We start from the raw sequence: 18,416 nt of genomic DNA on the forward strand, positions 1-18,416 counted from the left end.
CTTCCCTTGTCCAAAAGTTGACCTTTTTCAGTTATGGAAGAAAGCTTCTAATATAGTGACAGCATCGTATTGCAAGTCAAACAATAACTTTCTTAAAGAGGTTCTTGAGCTCTGCTTTAATCTTTGAGGGTTACTCAGAATAAATGACCAATCACTCATTGTAAATGATCCATTCTATATTTTTTTTTCAGACGTTAACTCTGGTGTTGAGACTCAATCTTCAGCTCAGATTAAAACTACTCAGAATCGGGACAATAAAGCTGGGACTACTTATTCTTTACCTGATCAAAGGGATAGAACCACGCAAAACCACACACACAGGCAAGCACACACAGGATGTAGACACATCTGGTGTAAAGGCAAGTCTGTGTTTGTTTGTCTTTGTGTGTTTATGTATAGGCATGTGTGAGAGTTGGTCTTTATCTGTGTTCAAGCTTGTGTGTGTGTGTGTGTGTGTGTGTGTGTGTGTGTGTGTGTGTGTGTGTGTGTGTGTGTGTGTGTGTGTGTGTGTGTGTGTGTGTGTGTGTGTGTGTTTTGCCTGCACCAGACCCTTATCTAGCGCCCCCGTGTGGGTGAGCGGAGCACAGCGCAGATGAGAAGGACTGGAGTTGAGAAGCCAGGTCCAGAACGTAGCCCACCCTGCTGGCCTGGATGGAGCTCCCACTGCTAGCCCGGAGCCAGCTGACAGACGGCCTACCCTACCTGTCTGTCTTTCTGTTGGCCTACCTAAACTGTCTGTATACCTGCCGTATCCATCCCTCCTTTAGTCTGTCTGCTGGCTCTAATCACCGGTCTGTCTTACCTATCTCCCTGTCTGACGGCGTGTCTATCTTTCTTCCTGCTTGTCTCCCCATGACTTTCTATCTATCTACAGTATCCATCTCCTTGTCTTTATCTGTCTGCCAGACCGTCTGTCTGCACCCCCCCCCCCCCAACTCCCAGCCGAGCCGTCTGAGAGGAAGTGAGGTCGCCCCTCCGCTCGCTGCAGTATCTTCGGTACACGGACGTGAAGGGAACAACAATGGAGGCTTATCGCCCTGACCTGCGGACCCCAACAGACAATAGGAGCTGGACGCTTCAAAAGCCCCGTGACTCACTTCCTCTTTTCATATCAGAGTGGAAATACATCAGAGAAGTCCAACAGCTTAGACAGCTTGTTTCCTCTGAATAGTCATCCTGTTCCTCTCCGTAGAGATCATTATAAGAAAGGATCTTATCAAGGTATTCATCACCGTTGTGACATCAGATGTCTTAAGGTCTGACCAGAGGGCCATGTTTCAAGCTTGTCTTTGTCAATATCTGATATCCCCCTTGAGAATAGCTCCCAAGCAGACCCCCCACCACCTCCACTAGGGGGCAGATTGACCAGCCACTACTCTGTGAAGTTAAAAACTGTGATTGTAATCGGCAAAAACTGGTTATATTCAGCCTCTCAAAGCAACAAGTGATTCACTTCCGTCTAGTTGCATAATACAATCTATCAAACGTTGACCTGAATTCATTTTGGTTAAAATCTTTGACACCCAACACACACAACACATATTTAAGATGCCTTCAGTGGTGTGAAATGAAAACAGTTTGGTTTCCCTAAAATAGAGTGGAAACTAAAACAAAGATTGGCATCATCACAGCAGATGTACAACAGTGTGGACAATTAAAGGATCACAATTCATTGACGAAGAAACGGCACCCTTACTGTATCCCCAATCCCATGGGAACATACTGGTATGATATGGTAATATACTGGTATGATATTGTAATATACTGGTATGAAATGGGAGTATATTGGTATGATACTGGTATGAAATGGGAAGATACTGATATGGGAATATACGGGTATGATATGAGAATATACTGGTATGAAATAGGAATGTGTGTCGGTCTTTGTCTGTGTGTTTATCTGTCTTTGTGTACGTGTGCGTCAGTCTGTCTATATGTGCGCATGTCGGTCTTTGTTTATGTGTGCGTGTTGGGCTTTGTGTATTTGTGTGTGTCGGTCTTTGTGTATTTGTGTGTGTCTTTGTGTGTGTGGGTTTGTGTGTCTTTGTGCGTGTTTGTCTTTGTGTAAGTGCGTGTGTGTCTTTGTGTATGTGTGTCTTTGTGTGTGTGGGTTTGTGTAAGTGCGTGTGTGACTTTGTGTATGTGTGTCTTTGCACGTGTGTATTGTCTGCATTCCTCTGAAACCTCCACGGTCAGCCGTGGAAACCCTAAACCTGACCCCCCTGTTGCCGGTCTTCCCCGCGTCCCGGTTCACAGCGTCGGTCCCGGGGTGTGTCCCTATCGGCCACGCCCCCGGAGGCCAGAACCTGGACGTCTGGAACCCGTTCCTCAAACCCGGATGAACCATGTACTCACCACAACTCCCAGGGTGCACTGGGGCTCCAGGTTCCCGGCTTCTAGGATGTGAACGCCGGCTCTACCCCTTTCAGACCCTGTAACACACACACACACACACACACACACACACACACACACACACACACACACACACACACACACACACACACACACACACACACACACACACACACACCTTTAGCACTGTACAGGTGAGTCTAGAAACCTCTTAAATCTCAGGATCAAATGATTTAGTTATCTATTATTCAGACTCCTTAGAGCAATGTATGAATGTACATCTAAAAACGTATGTGTGGGGTGGGAAAGGGAAGGTGTGATTTTTTTGTACAGACAATAACAAGCTATGACAAGAATTCACTATCAGACACAGCATCATAGATGTATGTCAGTTACCAGATACGGCACTGCACGCTAGAAGCCACTGTCGCACGCACACACACACACACACACACACACACACACACACACACACACACACACACACACACACACACACACACACACACACACACACACACACACACACACACTCTCCGTAGAGGTCATCATAAGACATAATCTTATCATGGTATTCATCATCGTTGAGGCGTCAGATGTCTTCAGGTGTGACCAGAGGTCCATCCATCAAGCCTGTCTTCAACATCTCATTTCCTCCTTGAGAGAATATCTCGCCCGCAAGAGCACCTAAGAATGGTTCACCTCCGACACACAGACACACACACACACACACGCAGACACACGCGCTCCCCCTCTGCGGGATATAGCCCACTAGGTGTGTCCAGGGTGAATCACCTTGTTGCTCTTCATCACGGAGGCGGCGAATCGCCGCTCTGATAATCTTCCTCTCCTCGTAGTCGCTGGCGCTGCGGAGCTGAGGAACCAGATAATACCAGATCAGGGCCGGATGATGTGATTGGTCCACATACAACCAATGATGTCATCTTTCCAAATACAACCAATGATGTCATCAGTCCACAGAGAACCGATGATGTCATCGGTCCACATAGAACCAATGATGGGATCGGCCTAAAGAGCCAATGATGTCGTGTGCGGTGGGGTGGGGAGAACTCACCAGCTTGGTGAGCTCCTCCAGGTCTTCAATGCCCTGCAGTCTCCCTGACAGTTTGACCAGAGAGCCGACAGCGTCTGGCCTGCAAGACAGACGGATCTTAGTGTTGTGTTATTGGACACGCACACACATTTACTGCGTTCCTGAGAGTCTGGTTGTTGAAAAATGAACCAAAACAAACCCATAAAACTTTCTATGCTACATCGAGCGGATCATAACTTCTGTGCAGAGTGACAGATCATCTGAAAGAATAGCTTGAGCTTCATTACGGAGCTCCTTCTTATAATGGAGCGCTAGACAAAAGTAGTAGAGCAGACACATTTATTAGGCCCAAGGAAAATCCATCAGCATTTCACGGGAGAGGAGCGATTACCAAATGGAGGCTGGAAAAAGTGACACTATGACAGACACATGAGGAGGGAAAGGAGGCTTCCAGCCTTAGAAATGGATTCTACATCACAGCCCGCCATCTCAACCCTTTTGTCAGGCGGGTTTCTATCATGTCCTCTGGTATCAGTGACTCTTTCCTGGCTTTACTGCCACTAAAGGATAACGTGTCTTTCAACAAACCTCGACCGCATGTTCATTTAGTTTGGAAAGCGTACAAAAGGGACAAACGGAATGACCGAAACCTCCAAACACTTCAACATCCAGAGCGATGAGTCGGCCTCAAGCAAAAAGAAAACACCAGCCCTCTCAGGACCCTCTTAGACCCCAAACCCCCACCGGCCCCTCGGGGAGGGGTGGGGTAGGGGCATGCGAGGCCTTGATGCAGAGCCAGTCATTAATTAAGGCCCCAGAGGACTGCGGTTCACATTTGTGGCTGTTCACAGCTTTAAACTATTCTGAGAGGAACACAGAGGAACCCCCTTCACCAACCAATGGCCTCAGGACTTGAAGGAGGGGCCTGCGTTACATTGAGGTTGTGGTCTTTCCATTTGTGAAGGCTTGTTGGCCCTCATTTAGAATCGACTAAACCAACCATGATGGCTAGATTATATTCTGTTCTATGTTATTATTGATGTGCCATAAAGCGGGGGGGGGGGGGGGGCTTGGACGCTACTGGTGGTGTGTTAGAGAGTGTTTGAACATGTGATGCAGAGGATAGAGGCTTGAGAGATGGTGTAGGATACAGAGTATAGACAGAGAGATGGTGTAGGAGACAGAGGGTGGATGGATAGAGAGATGGTGTAGTAGAAAGACGGTATATAGAGAGATTAGAGTGATACTATCTTGATCCTGATGGAAATTATATTTCTTCTGGTAGCATCCTGATTCCCATGATTGAGAAGAGACCGCACCTGAATAAAGGCTATGAGATGATAGTTCAACACGTCTCTCCTGCTGATGTGTAAGGGCTTAGTGCATGGGCTGAGTGTAAGGGTTGAATGTAAGGGTTGAATGTAAGGTGTGAGTGTAAGGACTGAGTGTAATGAGTAAATGCAAGGACTGAGTGTAACGACTGAGTACAAGGGCTGAGTGCAAGGGCTGACTGTAAGGGCTGACTGTAAGGGCTGAGTGTAAGGACTGAGTGCAAGTGCCAAGTTTGAGGGCTGAGTTTAAGGGCTGATTGTAAGGAATGAGCTTAAAGGCTGAGAGGCTGTAGTGGCTGGAAAGTGCTCTAGAGAAATGCAGCCCGTGTAACATCTGGTGTGTGGCATTTTGACTCAGAGACACAAGACATTAACGTGGGGGTTGTAATTATACATTATTATTCCGATAAACATTAAATAGAAAGGAAAATACGGGTTATGGTTGCCGTCACCAGTCAATTTCCTTGGACTGGAATTTGCAGACATGAATTTTCCAGCTTTTCCCAGAGATAATTGAAGGATCCACCATGCGGGTCAGTGTTTGTTGTCGTAAAGTATCAATTCACCTGGAACACGTTCATCATCCCATTAGGAAGACACTCAGCAGCGTGTGCCCGGTGTCCTGTTCTCAGGACGGCTCACTGATGATCCTCCCAAGAGCTGAACGATTTGCTCACATTGAGAACCTAATGTTCCTTCCAGACCTTGAGGGAGAGTGTGTGTGTGTCTGTCTGTCTGTCTGTCTGTCTGTCTGTCTGTCTGTGTGTCTGTGTGTGTGTGTGTGTGTGTGTGTGTGTGTGTGTGTGTGTGTGTGTGTGTGTGTGTGTGTGAGAGACTGTGAAGTATAGGAAACAGTAGGAGAGAGACTGGAGGAGACTTTTTACACTGCCAAGCAGGTACGGTCGCTGCTTGGCAGATGTTACAATTTCACTGTCTTGCCTGTGTAAAACCGAGGGGGTATATTCCCCATTCGTCAAGGAGCCGGCTTTCTTGGTTTGTTGGAGTAGGCTGGACGAAGGACAGAGACCTGTTTAGAATAATTTGCATTCTCCAAATGTTTTTTTTTTCAAGCCAATCGCATGTAAGAAGAGTAGACTACAACAACATATTCTATATTTTGCTGACCGCATTTTTTTTATCCCGACGAAAGCCTTGTAAGGAAAGTTCCTCTGCTAATTTCATAGATCTAATCATCTTTCCCCGTCTTCGTTAAATGTGACTGCATAACCTTCCCTCCCATGATGGTCAGCATCTGGCGGATTTCCCCGTCTCTCTCTTTAGAACAACTAACAACTAATGTTGATGTCTCTGCGTTGTCTCTGTTGAAGAGACAACAAAGCCACAAACACCAGTACCCAAGCCCCGCCCTTGAAACCGCAGAGCCGTCTTAACATAAGATTTGCATTTATGTAAATGCATTCGCATTTACATAAAAAATGAAACCGCCAATGTGTGTAGGGTCCGGGGGGGGACATTGAGCAACTCATTTTGTGTGACTTTAGCAGTCTCACCCCTCCTGGTTCTCCTTGTCCTCCTGCTGCAGAAGGCGCGGGGGTCGTGACCTCTTGCTGGCCAGCACCGCCTCCATGTCCTGGATCTCCCTCCTCCTCAGCTCCCGCAGCGCTGAGCGGATCAGACGCCGCTCGTCCAGGTCCAGGGTCTGGTCCAGCTACACACACACACAGTTATATTAGTCCACAGCTGATGGTCAGCTGGGGGGTCTCATGTGATCTGGCCGCCGCCAGTGGAGTCAGTGGGGAAGCAATGTTTTAAAACCTGCTTGACGTTATCGCGTCGTGAAGTTCGGGGGCCTAGACTGAGATCGGTGATCACGCTGGCAACAGCCAATGAGATTTGAGATCAAAGTATCCAATGGGATGTGAGGTCAAGAGGAAAAATAGATGTGAACTGGGAGGGCAATCACCGTTTACTACCATGACAACAACAACAACTTCAAAAATATCTCCAATCAATTTTTTTTATGATGACCTTGTTGTCACTGACTATTTCCTGTCTATGAGTTGCTGTGTTCCCGCGAGATTTGGGGAGGTTTCAGAGTAGGAGCGCATAATGGAATAGTGTCGACCCCCGTATGTTCCCAGTGAGCCTGGGAACCAGACGGATCTCTTCAGGGCTGTGTCACCCGCTCCGTTGCTGTGATTGGTTGTAGGCCTGAACAAGTGCGTCCAGGGGCATTCTGGTCTGCACCCACTGGGGAGGCCTCTGGAAATCCAAAACCAACAGAGAGGTTCCAGACTACCTGAGGTTTGCAGTTCATCTGTAGATGCCAGGCTAGTTCCCAGTGGCCTCGTGTCGATCACCAGCAAGACGTATCGCGAGGACCAGTGATGAACTGGCGAAGTCAGCCCCCCCCGCCGACCCCTCCTCCCACCTTATCATATAGAATCAACACCCGGCACAGCCTTTGAACTCGCAGTATACAACCTGCGTAGTAACGTTTGATTTCCATCGCTCTGCCGCTGGTTTGAATGGTGCCCCTGAATCAACACCATCATCATTATTAATATTGAACTACTGCTCGGCTTTCCCTGGGATCCCTGATCCAGGACCATTCTGCAGGTTGAACCAGTCTCCCCCCACAGCCAGGATGTTAAAGGACCATCTTATCTTCTGGAGAGTTCTCTGAGAAAACAACCCTGCCCCTCCCCCTTCCATCTAAATAAAGATTAAGTAATTACATTTCCCACACAGAAAGGATTTCTGTGCGTGTGAGTGTGTGTGTGTGTGTTTGACCATGGGGAAACCCAGGTCTCTGTGTGCCAAACCTCCCAGTGCACTCCCAGATGGTCAGTACACCGCTTTCCCCACACACACACACACACACACACACACACACACACACACACACACACACACACACACACACACACACACACACACACACACACACACAGACAAACGCACCCTGTAAATCTCATCAAATATCATTAATTTTAATCCTTGAATTTCCCCGAATTTTCCATGAGGCTTTGGAAGCCAAGCTTTAGGAGTGTTTAGGGAATGTGTCCCATTCCCTACACAGAGTCCTACGCAGAACACCTTAAATGGTGCTCATTCCTGGAAATGTTGGACCTAGTTTGGAATTCTGCTGACTGTAGTAGCGAGTCTGATACAATAATGTTGAGGAGGAAATGAGTCTCGGGTAAAGGGAAGGGAGCGGTGAGGCTGACCAAGAGGGCTGAATGACAGAGAGGTGAAAAAAGAGGGGAATCAAAAGACAAATGAAGGCTTGACCGAGCCTAAAAAGGGCAGATGGGAGCAGAGTGGGAATAACACAGGTCATTCCACACATTCCTGCTGACTCACAAAAAGGGAGACGGAGAGTGAGGCCAGTAGTGGAGCCTGAGGCAGACATATAGAAACCACTGACTCACTGCTTTTCCAGCACAGTGACCACACCGGCAGGATGCACAGACCGGCTAACCTAGCCCAAACCATACAGGCTAACTGGTGCTGTCACCTAGACCAAACCATACAGGCTAACTGGTGCTGACACCTAGCCCAAACCATACAGACTAACTGGTGCTGACACCTAGACCAAACAATACAGGCTAACTGGTGCTGACACCTAGACCAAACCATAAAGGCTAACTGGTGCTGACACCTAGCCCAAGCTATACGGGCTAACTGGTGCTGACACCTAGCCCAAACTATATGAGCTAACTGCTGCTGACACCTAGCCCAAACTATACGGGCTAACTGGGCACCTAGCCCAAACTATACGGGCTAACTGGTGCTGACACCTAGCCCAAACTATACGGGCTAACTGGGCACCTAGCCCAAACTATACGGGCTAACTGGTGCTGACACCTAGCCCAAACTATACGGGCTATCTGGGCATCTAGCTCAAACCATACAGCCTAACTGGTGCTGACACCTAGCCCAAACTATATGGGCTATCTGGGCACCTAGCCCAAAACATACAGGCTAACTGGTGCTGACACCTAGCCCAAACATTACAGGCCAACAGTCTCCGGCCAACTTTAGGTTAGATTTTACCTAAAACAGGGAATGGAATTAATGACATTTGTGAAACTGAAATATGGTTGGCATCTCTAGAAAAGTAATTGATATGATTGGTACTCATAAATACTGGTTGTGAACTGGTTGAGTAGAAGTACATACGACAAAGTTCCTTCAGTCATTATCTGAGAGTGATCAAGCAGTGTCAAGTACAACTGTTTTAGATTAGCTGATCTATCAATGATTTATCTAACAGTCATCCTGACTCGAGCCGCGGGGGGCCTGGCCATCTGCCCAGGACAACAGTCGCTGCTCTTCACATCTTATTGATCACAAGATCGTGATCTCACTGATCTCTTAGGCTGATCAGGCTAGATTAGGCTGATCTCATCCAATCAGAAAATACAATAGACAAAAGAGACAACAGTAGATTAATAGAAAAGGGTCTCATAAATAAATAGGTTAGTGTTGGAAACAGGTTACTGTAAGCCACATTACTGACCTCATGGACAGAATCCGAAATCGTTTAAAAATATTTGAACCAATGCTGAGCAGCCCAATCAGTTCTTAGGGAATGCCCTGACTCTCTTCTGATTGGCCGTGACGATACTTGTTAGGATACAAAATCGGGCAATGGGGGCAGTGTGTCATTGACTTTCCTTTCAGTAACATAATACTGGGACACACACACACACACACACACACACACACACACACACACACACACACACACACACACACACGCACGCGCATGCACGCGCACTAGGCCCAATGAAAGCAAACAAAGCACACCTTGAACGCTGCCTGGTAAAGTTCTAACTGACAGCTGGGAGGGAATCACGCCCTGCAGACAAAGTCCACTTGCCCCCCCGCGCCCTCCTAGGATGAGGGAGGCCTATATTAGTGAGCCAACTATGTCACAAGAGACAGAAACATAATTCATAGTTCAGTTACAGAGTGCTTTGAAACGCCACCAAGACAGCTCCCCACACGGGAGAGAGGAGGCTTCTGGGTAATCAACATTCACAAATATACTATTTCAAAAACTGTGCTAAAAAAACAACAGGATCTTCGACGGTAAAACCTGTTAACAGGATAGTTCTAGTAGTAAGAACATCACCACTCCACCCCGTCCGCCGAAACCCCAGACAGGTGTCTGATGATCCGACCACGGTGTCTTTCTACACCAACCACGGTGTCTGTCTGCAGCGACAGGTAGATCATGAGGTTGATGACGCAGTGACGTCCGGATTCCTGAGCTACCAGGGCATGAGTCACAGGGCTCACTCAGTCCCGTCTAGTCGGCTGGGACTGAATCTAGCCTTGGGGGGCAGGACCAAGCCTGGGTCACCATGGGCACGAGAAGAGTCAAGGTCAGGCCCTTGGCATTAGGATGAGGGGCTAGCTGACAGAGGACGGGGACAGAGAGGCAGTGTCTGAGGAGACGAGGTTAGAGACCTAGTGTCTGAGGAGACGAGGACAGAGACCTAGCGTCTGAGGACACGAGGACAGAGACATAGTGTCTGAGGACACGAGGACAGAGAGGCAGTGTCCGAGGACACGAGGACAGAGACCTAGTGCCTGAGGAGACGAGGACAGAGACCTAGTGCCTGAGGAGACGAGGACAGAGACCTAGTGCCTGAGGAGACGAGGACAGAGACCTAGTGCCTGAGGAGACGAGGACAGAGACGTAGTGTCTGAGGAGACGAGGACAGAGACCTAGTGCCTGAGGAGACGAGGACAGAGACGTAGTGCTTGAGGAGACGAGGACAGAGACCTAGTGCCTGAGGAGACGAGGACAGAGACCTAGTGCCTGAGGAGACGAGGACAGAGACGTAGTGCATGAGGAGACGAGGACAGAGACCTAGTGCTTGAGGAGACGAGGACAGAGACCTAGTGCCTGAGGAGACGAGGACAGAGACCTAGTGCCTGAGGAGACGAGGACAGAGACCTAGTGCCTGAGGAGACGAGGACAGAGACGTAGTGCCTGAGGAGACGAGGACAGAGACGTAGTGCCTGAGCAGACGAGGACAGAGACGTAGTGCTTGAGGAGACGAGGACAGAGACCTAGTGCCTGAGGAGACGAGGACAGAGACGTAGTGCCTGAGGAGACGAGGACAGAGACGTAGTGCCTGAGGAGACGAGGACAGAGACGTAGTGCCTGAGGAGACGAGGACAGAGACGTAGTGCCTGAGAAACGAGGACAGAGACCTAGTGCCTGAGGAGACGAGGACAGAGACCTAGTGCCTGAGGAGACGAGGACAGAGACGTAGTGCCTGAGGAGACGAGGACAGAGACGTAGTGCCTGAGGAGACGAAGACAGAGACCTATTGCCTGAAGAGACGAGGACAGAGACCTAGTGCCTGAGGAGACGAGGACAGAGACCTAGTGCCTGAGGAGACGAGGACAGAGACCTAGTGCCTGAGGAGACGAGGACAGAGACGTAGTGCCTGAGGAGACGAGGACAGAGACCTAGTGCCTGAGGAGACGAGGAATCTCTGTGTTGTTGAGGCTCCTAAGTACAACTTGATAAAATAAAATTTGTCTGACGAGAAAGATAATTGATTTTTCCCCGAAAGTATATATGGAAAATAGGAACTGTAAATCCCTCAAAAGAAAAGAACATGATGCGAATGCAAACACACACACACACACACCAGCTTGTTAAGGCATGTTGCTCCCTCTCTCTCTAACTTCCTGCTCAGTTACCGCTGAGGAGCGGTTCTTTCATGAACCACAGCACCGCTCACAGACGTTAGGCTGAAGAGTTCAATCAATCAACGTCAATTACAGGGTGTTTACGGTTCTCCGAAACGCCCGTAACGACAAACATCTGGGGGGGACATTCTAGAACACTCCTCGACGCTGAAATCCGCTGTGGCGTCATGTTGGAGCAAGTAGAACAAAACTCACAAATGGGTTTAAAATGCTGACTTTGTCTCTGACCAGCATGTGTCAGGATAGTGAGTAGTTGTATACACTAGGCTTCATTGGTTGTGAGGGCGGATCAAACTCACTTCCTGTTACACATTCATCTTACCTCGTTATTGAGTAGGAATGTCTGCTCTGCTTATACATGTTTAATGGAAGCACTAACAGTAGACATTCTAGATGTGTGATAATCCCAATGAAAACAATGTGTGCATGCGTGTGCATTTGTGCTCGTGTGTGTGTGTGTGTGTGTGTGTGTGTGTGTGTGTGTGTGTGTGTGTGTGTGTGTGTGTGTGTGTGTGTGTGTGTGTGTGTGTGTGTGTGTGTGTGTGTGTGTGTGTGTGTGAGCGTGTGTGTCTATCTGGCGTTTGTGCAAACACGTTTATGTGGTGCAAGCGTGTGTACGTGTGTGTGCGTGTGCGTGCGCGCATATGCGTGTGTGTGCATTGGAGGGGGTGTGCCGTAATCATTTCCAGACCGGAGCGCTGAGGTCAGGGTGCAGCCGGCAGCACATGGGATCAGTGATTTAGACGGCCAGCGTGGAGCTCCACCAGCCCACGTGTCCTTATAAGGGCTGGGGACCCTCCTTAACCCCACCCTGACCCTCACACACAGCAGCAGGACAGCGGATTAGCAGCTCCTGCCCAGGAGGCCGGCCGGCTGCTGCTGCTCAGACCCGTGAGCTCAGCAGCCCACGTCAACAACAGGCCTGAGGCCTCCGGCTCCACAGGCTGAGGTGCTCATTAGTGCCTCTCTCTACACGTCAAAAGGAGGCGTACATTGGAAACGGATAAATAACATGCATGTTAGTTTGCCTTCCTCCCCCAGGTACATACGTCCTAATAGCCGTCTGACAAAAGAAACAAACAACCGGGAGAACGGTCAGGCTATCTTTGGAGGAAAGTAAACAGCAGTTAATCATTCTCCCACATGACAGGAAAACAATGGCCGCGTCGATCGGTCTACGCAAGCTAGCTCATAGCCTAGCCACACAAAGGCCTGGCTAGCGCTATGATACTACCCCTGGTTTCACTAGCCAAGCCTCCAGCACCAAAACCATACACAGCATAGACAACAATACAATGACTGTAGACACAAGAGACACTAAAGTGTCACGTCTGCACTCTTTGGCTGCGATGGAAGACTAAGGACATGGGAGAAGATGTGAGGGAGTGTCAGAGGAAAGACCTGGAGAGGGAAGAAGTGTCTGGAATGAAGCTCTCCTCCAGGTCTGTTCCTCAGACAGGTGAGGGTGGCTGGGAACTGGCTGATATAATGATGCCTTTGATGAGGTAAGGTAAAGTCAGGTAAAGTATCAAAGGGTCTGATGGCATGTGGGTGTGGACCCAGAGCCACTCAGATAAGGTGTGTCTCAAATGGCACATTTCCACCGGAGGATGCGGGTCGGATCGGTGTGCAAAGGTACGGCATGGTTCGCGTTTCCACCACCAAAAGTGTGCGTGATCCGCACTGAGCCGTACTTGTCTCACAGTACTCCTCCGTTTGGGTACTGAGACGCCTGAAAGGGTGCCGGCAAGTTCGAGCTACACACGCCGTCAGTTGATTGGTCGACAGAATTGTCACTTCCGGGCGACATGGGGATAATAACAAACAAACAAACACATTTCCCGCAGGGTATTTGTGGGCAACGGCGAAAGCTTGATTTATTGAAGAAAATTACATGCAAAAGTTTGACATCCGTCTTGGACGTTCTACATTGTTGCTCTTTGTTCATTGTGTCTCGTTCTTCTTTTTCCTTGGATTTATTAGCAGGCTACACTGTGTCTGGCTGCTATGAGGTCACGATGCTAACGTAGCTGCCGCGGCTATCGCCATCCAGCTTAAACCCGCCCTACCTTAAGGGTACTGTCGGCGGTGGGAACGCGAGCCGTAACTGAACTGCGCCAAACCGCACCTTCACTACTCCACCAAGCCGCACCGAACCGACCCGCACCCGCCGCTGGAAATGATATTAAAACTTGTTGATGGATCCACTGAATCGCCTTTTTATTTATTCCAGCAAATGAGTGAACACATGGCAGGACTTTTACTTTGAAAAGCCTTGGCTTCCTCCCCACTGAGCCGCCAGAGTGGTGCGTTGGCCCTTCTACCTCAGAGAGCAGGCACAAAGGAACCCATGGGGCCACCGGTTAGGGGGAGAGAGTGGAATGAGAGCTCACCCCATGGGGGGTACTGAGATGGGAGGACATTCCTACAGTCCGTTAAGGCGTCGTCAGGAGGTGCTGTTTATCGTCTCCACCTACGTGCAGGGGGCAGTGGCAGGGGTCAGGGGGAAGCCCGAGCAGGGGAGAGCTGTGACATGAGGAGGGGTCAGTCTGATTCGGACACTAAGGGCTCTGTTAATTACACAGTAGAATCACACAGCAAGCTTTGGTTGTGAGCACTAAATCAAGAAAGGACAGACCAACAAAACACTGAATAAATCATGCTATACACAGACACTACAGATAAGATCCATGCTATATACAGACACTAAAGTATAAGGATCAAATCATGCTATATACAGACATGTTATAAATTGATCAGGCTACTCTTAGATTTAAATACTATGGGTGGGAAAAGTAAATAAAATGAGGCCATATTCTGACCCAGTTATGTAGTATAACCACACACACACACACACACACACACACACACACACACACACACACACACACACAAAAACTCCCCCTTGCACCCTCCCCAGTAGAAGAGCGTAGCTTGGATTACGGTCCTGGTGGTTAGCGTCTATTTCTACTTTTCTTTTGTTTGTTTGTTTCCCTGTCCCTGCTCGCTAATCATAGTCAGCAAAATATCAGTTAACTGTTTACAATCAACAAGCTTTAACCTTGAAAAGATCTACAGGACAGAGCTAAAGACATGACCTAGGATTCAGATTATCTAAGGTAAAAAACGGAATACTTTTGAAATAGATTAAATCCACATGGCTTTGATTTTAGACCACAGGCCCCTACTTTGATGCCATTTTTTGCTGGTTACTAGTTAAGATAGCATCCCTTTTTCTTCCGTCATATCATTTTACTTCCATTTAAAGTGAATCCACTGCTTAAGTCTGGTCACCTTTGATGGTTACTTAGTTTTATATTCCTCTTTCCAAAGCTTGCTGGACACCCCGACATAGCAAAGTCAGCCATATTCAAGTAATACAATTAGAAGAGGCATCCAGGTCACTTAATGGCTGATAGCAGGAAAGTGGTGATTTAGCAACAGACTACCCACAAACAAAGATTGGACTGTGCTGGCGCACCGTCCCGAACACCGTCCTTCACACAACGCCAGAGGATCGAAACCTGCTCCTAATGCGGGACATCACTGCCTTGTTACGGGGCGGCTCTGCAAGACCTCTCTCTGGGGTCATCCAGGGGAGACATGAGACCAGAGACCTTCCAGGGTAACGCTGTCTGTTGCACAACCGTCTTCTGGCTGTAGGACCCAGAGCCAGCTGTGCAAGCCTTTCTGTTCTAAAAGGAAGGGATTTGTCAAGTCTACCGAAACTACAGAACAGATGACTCCTCCCTGCAGGGGGAACGCAGAACCAAAGCAGAACCAAAGCAGAACCCGGACCAATCCACCAACTCGTTGTTTAGAACTCATTAGTCAGCTTGAAACACAGCGTGCTGGAAAAGAAAAACATCAACATCCGCGGGACGGTTTGGAGCTCAGGAAACGCTTATTTCCTGGGGGACAGAGTCTGGGAGGAGCCGGGGCCCAGGCCCTTATCTCAGCCTGGCCCTCTGACGGGGCCAACCGTTTTATCACACTTCCAAATAGAGTCTCACACAGACACGGTAACCACTTTTTGCTAATCTTTTCATTTTCCTGTAATGTCATTATTTTCTCTTGATAAGCGCTTGCCAAGTCAGTAGGGGAACGGAGTCTGTCTCCCACGGCTCTGCCTGCAGTGTGCTGACACATCATCTCTGTTCACAGGCCCGCTGCATGTTGGTGCCAGCTCAGCCACACCTGATCAGCATTCCAGATGTCACACCAACAGCTAGCATCACGGCGCTAATTCCTAGTGTAAGTTAAAGAAAGAAAGGTGCTTCTGTATTTAGGACACAGCTGGTATGGCCGCTGAAGAGCTAACCAAACCGTTTTCAGTCCTGCAGCTCGGAGAATACCTCGAGGCTAAAGAGAGCCAGATAAATGTCAGCTTAAAAGAAAAATAAAAGGGTTTTTATTTCTTCTTACACTAACATTTCTTGAAATATTAGGTTGATTTGGAGTCACCTGACACCGCCCAGCCTAAAGAGACGACAGGAGAGAAGTTGAGGAACTCTTAATGGCCTTCCCAGTCTTCCTCTTGGCAGGATGAGGCTCCCCAGATGATGACGACCAGCGCCTTGAGGAAGATCTGTCTGCTAGATCACTAGACGAGATAGAGACCAGACCCACTCCCTGACGGCCCAAACACCATCCAGCACCACATAAAGACATCACGTACCATCCATCAGAGCGGCAATACATGTCTATTCAAGTACACACACGGATAAACTACAAGCACAATTAAGGATAAACTACAAGAACGCAAATGAATAAACTACGAGTAGACATACGGATAAACTACAAGTACACATACGGATAAACTACAAGTTCACATACGGATAAACTACAAGTTCACATATTAAATACAAGTACACATATAGATAAACTTAGAAATTCTAACAGCAGGTGAGTGAATGGCATTGCTGTTGCAACTCATGAAGTCTTCAGTCGGGTTAGGGTAACACCTGAGTAAGTCTTGAGTAACTCCTAGGCTGTGGGTCTGAGTCCACTTCCTTCATCCATCCGTAGAAATGGACCACGTCTCTCTCCTTCTTCTGCAGTTCCTCGTCTCCAGTTAATTTACGAGTCTTAAACACGGCGGACAGAGTCATTTTTGTGTTTCATGCAGCATTGTTCAAGGGGAAAATAAATACATTGTTCCAAGAACAAAGAACAAATGAAGTCCTCTTCTGGGTTTGTAGCTGTACTTTCTCTAAAGTTCAGATCTCTCTGTGCTAAAAATTCTAGGATTGATTTTAATTCGAGCTTTCTGTGAAAGTTTGTTGACTTTCTTCCTGTATTTTTTATTTCCTGGTCCGTCCTGGCGTGTTTCTGTGTGAGTGCAGGCTGTGTGTGTGTGTGTGTGTGTGTGAGAGAGAAAAGGGTTGGCAGTCTAGGATTCAAGCACCAGCTTGTATAATCTCAATGGAGCTGATCCATCTCCAAGATACAGATGGCTTTGATAGTGCTCCCAAAACATTGTTTAAGTGACAATGAAAAATAATAGTGAAGGATAGCTTTGCTCTCTGTGTCCTGATGCGTCATCTTGACTCTGCTTCCCGCCGTATCTGAACATGATCCCAGACAGCGCTTATGTAATTCTTTGATAGTTTCCTTCCAGAGGATGAGAATGACATTTATCCTTGCTGCGGACCGCCATGAGAGCGGACACAACAAGCCCCTCTTTTCAGTGCCAACTGAAGCTAGTGAGCGCCTGTCAACACGCAGGGGGCCCAGGGAGCCATTGCCCAGCACCCACGGGGCCCTAACCCAATACCCAGGGGGGCCCGTAGGAAATACAGGCTGGAATCCGCCCGTTTTAAACATGTGTGAATGTCTCCCAGTCTCCAGGGACCAGCAGTTACTGGGCCAGGAAGACCGGCCACAACTCATTCCCAGTGACATTCCTAGCGCCGGATAAACCACAGCAAGTGCCGTGAATATGAGACCTCTTACGGTCTAAGCTAAACACTCGACACCAAGCGATGCCGAGGCAGACACATGAAATAAATAAAATTGTATATTTGGAGTGGATTCCCACTTTCCCATAATTCCCAACATCACAGATCCACAGGTGTATGTTCTTCCTGGTATGTGAGCTAGTAGTTGAGTTATCTTTTCGTGTCTTCTGCAGCTTCCTTGGCAAGATCTCCTTAAAGAAAGAGATCCTTGATCTAAATGGGCCCAACCTGTCTAAATCAAAGTTAATTAAAGCCAGAGAGAGAGGACCACCCAGGAGGTACCTGGAAGCAGGTGCAGTCTGCCCTACAGGTGTACCAACAGAGGCCTCTTTCAGGGTGCTCCCACGGAGACGCCCGTCACCTACCCAGAAGACGACACACTTCACCGCACAAACACAGCCAGAGGCCTCGATGACAACACACTGCGTTAGGAAAGAGATATTACCTCGCTTTGAAGTCAGGGAGCGGCCAACTCAACACTCTGGATGAGGTCATTAAAACGTTCTTCAACCTGTTTCTATTGTGTCTAATGCTCTTCTTCATAACTGAAAAAAATAACGATTTGAATCCCTCCGCAGCATCTGGGAGTCAAAAGAAAACTGTCAGCAAGTGAGCCAAGTGGAAACAGCTTGTGCTGGTTGCCATGGAGGAAATAAATGAGAGATGCAGTGGGAGCCAGTGACTGAGGAAGCTGTATTCAGAGGAAGAGAGCACCAACACCAACCTCCATCTGACCCTGGGACCGTTGGCCTCATTAAACTGTTTGTGTTGTTTAGCAAAACCGTTCACCAACAAGCAGGGCACACATCCAGCCCAAAGGGCACCCCTTTCTTTACTGCCCTGCTGACACTAAACCTTCACCATATATATATATATATATATATATATATATATATATATGCTGGAATTAATTCATCCTTGATTCTCTATACTGGCTCAATAAAGTATTGTTGCATTAATTTCATCATTAAATTGTAACATAGGCTGAATAAACTATATTGCCCGAATTCATTC

General features: G+C 48.1%; 1 protein-coding gene across 1 annotated transcript in view; it reads right to left on the minus strand.

Annotated features, from left to right (window-relative positions):
- Positions 1-18,416, minus strand: part of smtnb (smoothelin b) — a 52,416-nt gene that overhangs the window by 31,927 nt on the left and 2,073 nt on the right. The window contains exons 2-5 of the mRNA XM_079740780.1: positions 6,252-6,409; positions 3,431-3,509; positions 3,151-3,229; positions 2,356-2,432 (exon numbers count right to left, since the gene is read on the minus strand). Coding sequence (XP_079596906.1) covers positions 2,356-2,432; positions 3,151-3,229; positions 3,431-3,509; positions 6,252-6,409 — 393 coding nt within the window. The remainder of the gene's footprint in view (positions 1-2,355; positions 2,433-3,150; positions 3,230-3,430; positions 3,510-6,251; positions 6,410-18,416) is intronic.

The sequence above is a fragment of the Pollachius pollachius genome (genome assembly GCF_949987615.1).
Source record: "Pollachius pollachius genome assembly, chromosome: 1".
NCBI classification, from domain to species: Eukaryota; Metazoa; Chordata; class Actinopteri; order Gadiformes; family Gadidae; genus Pollachius; species Pollachius pollachius.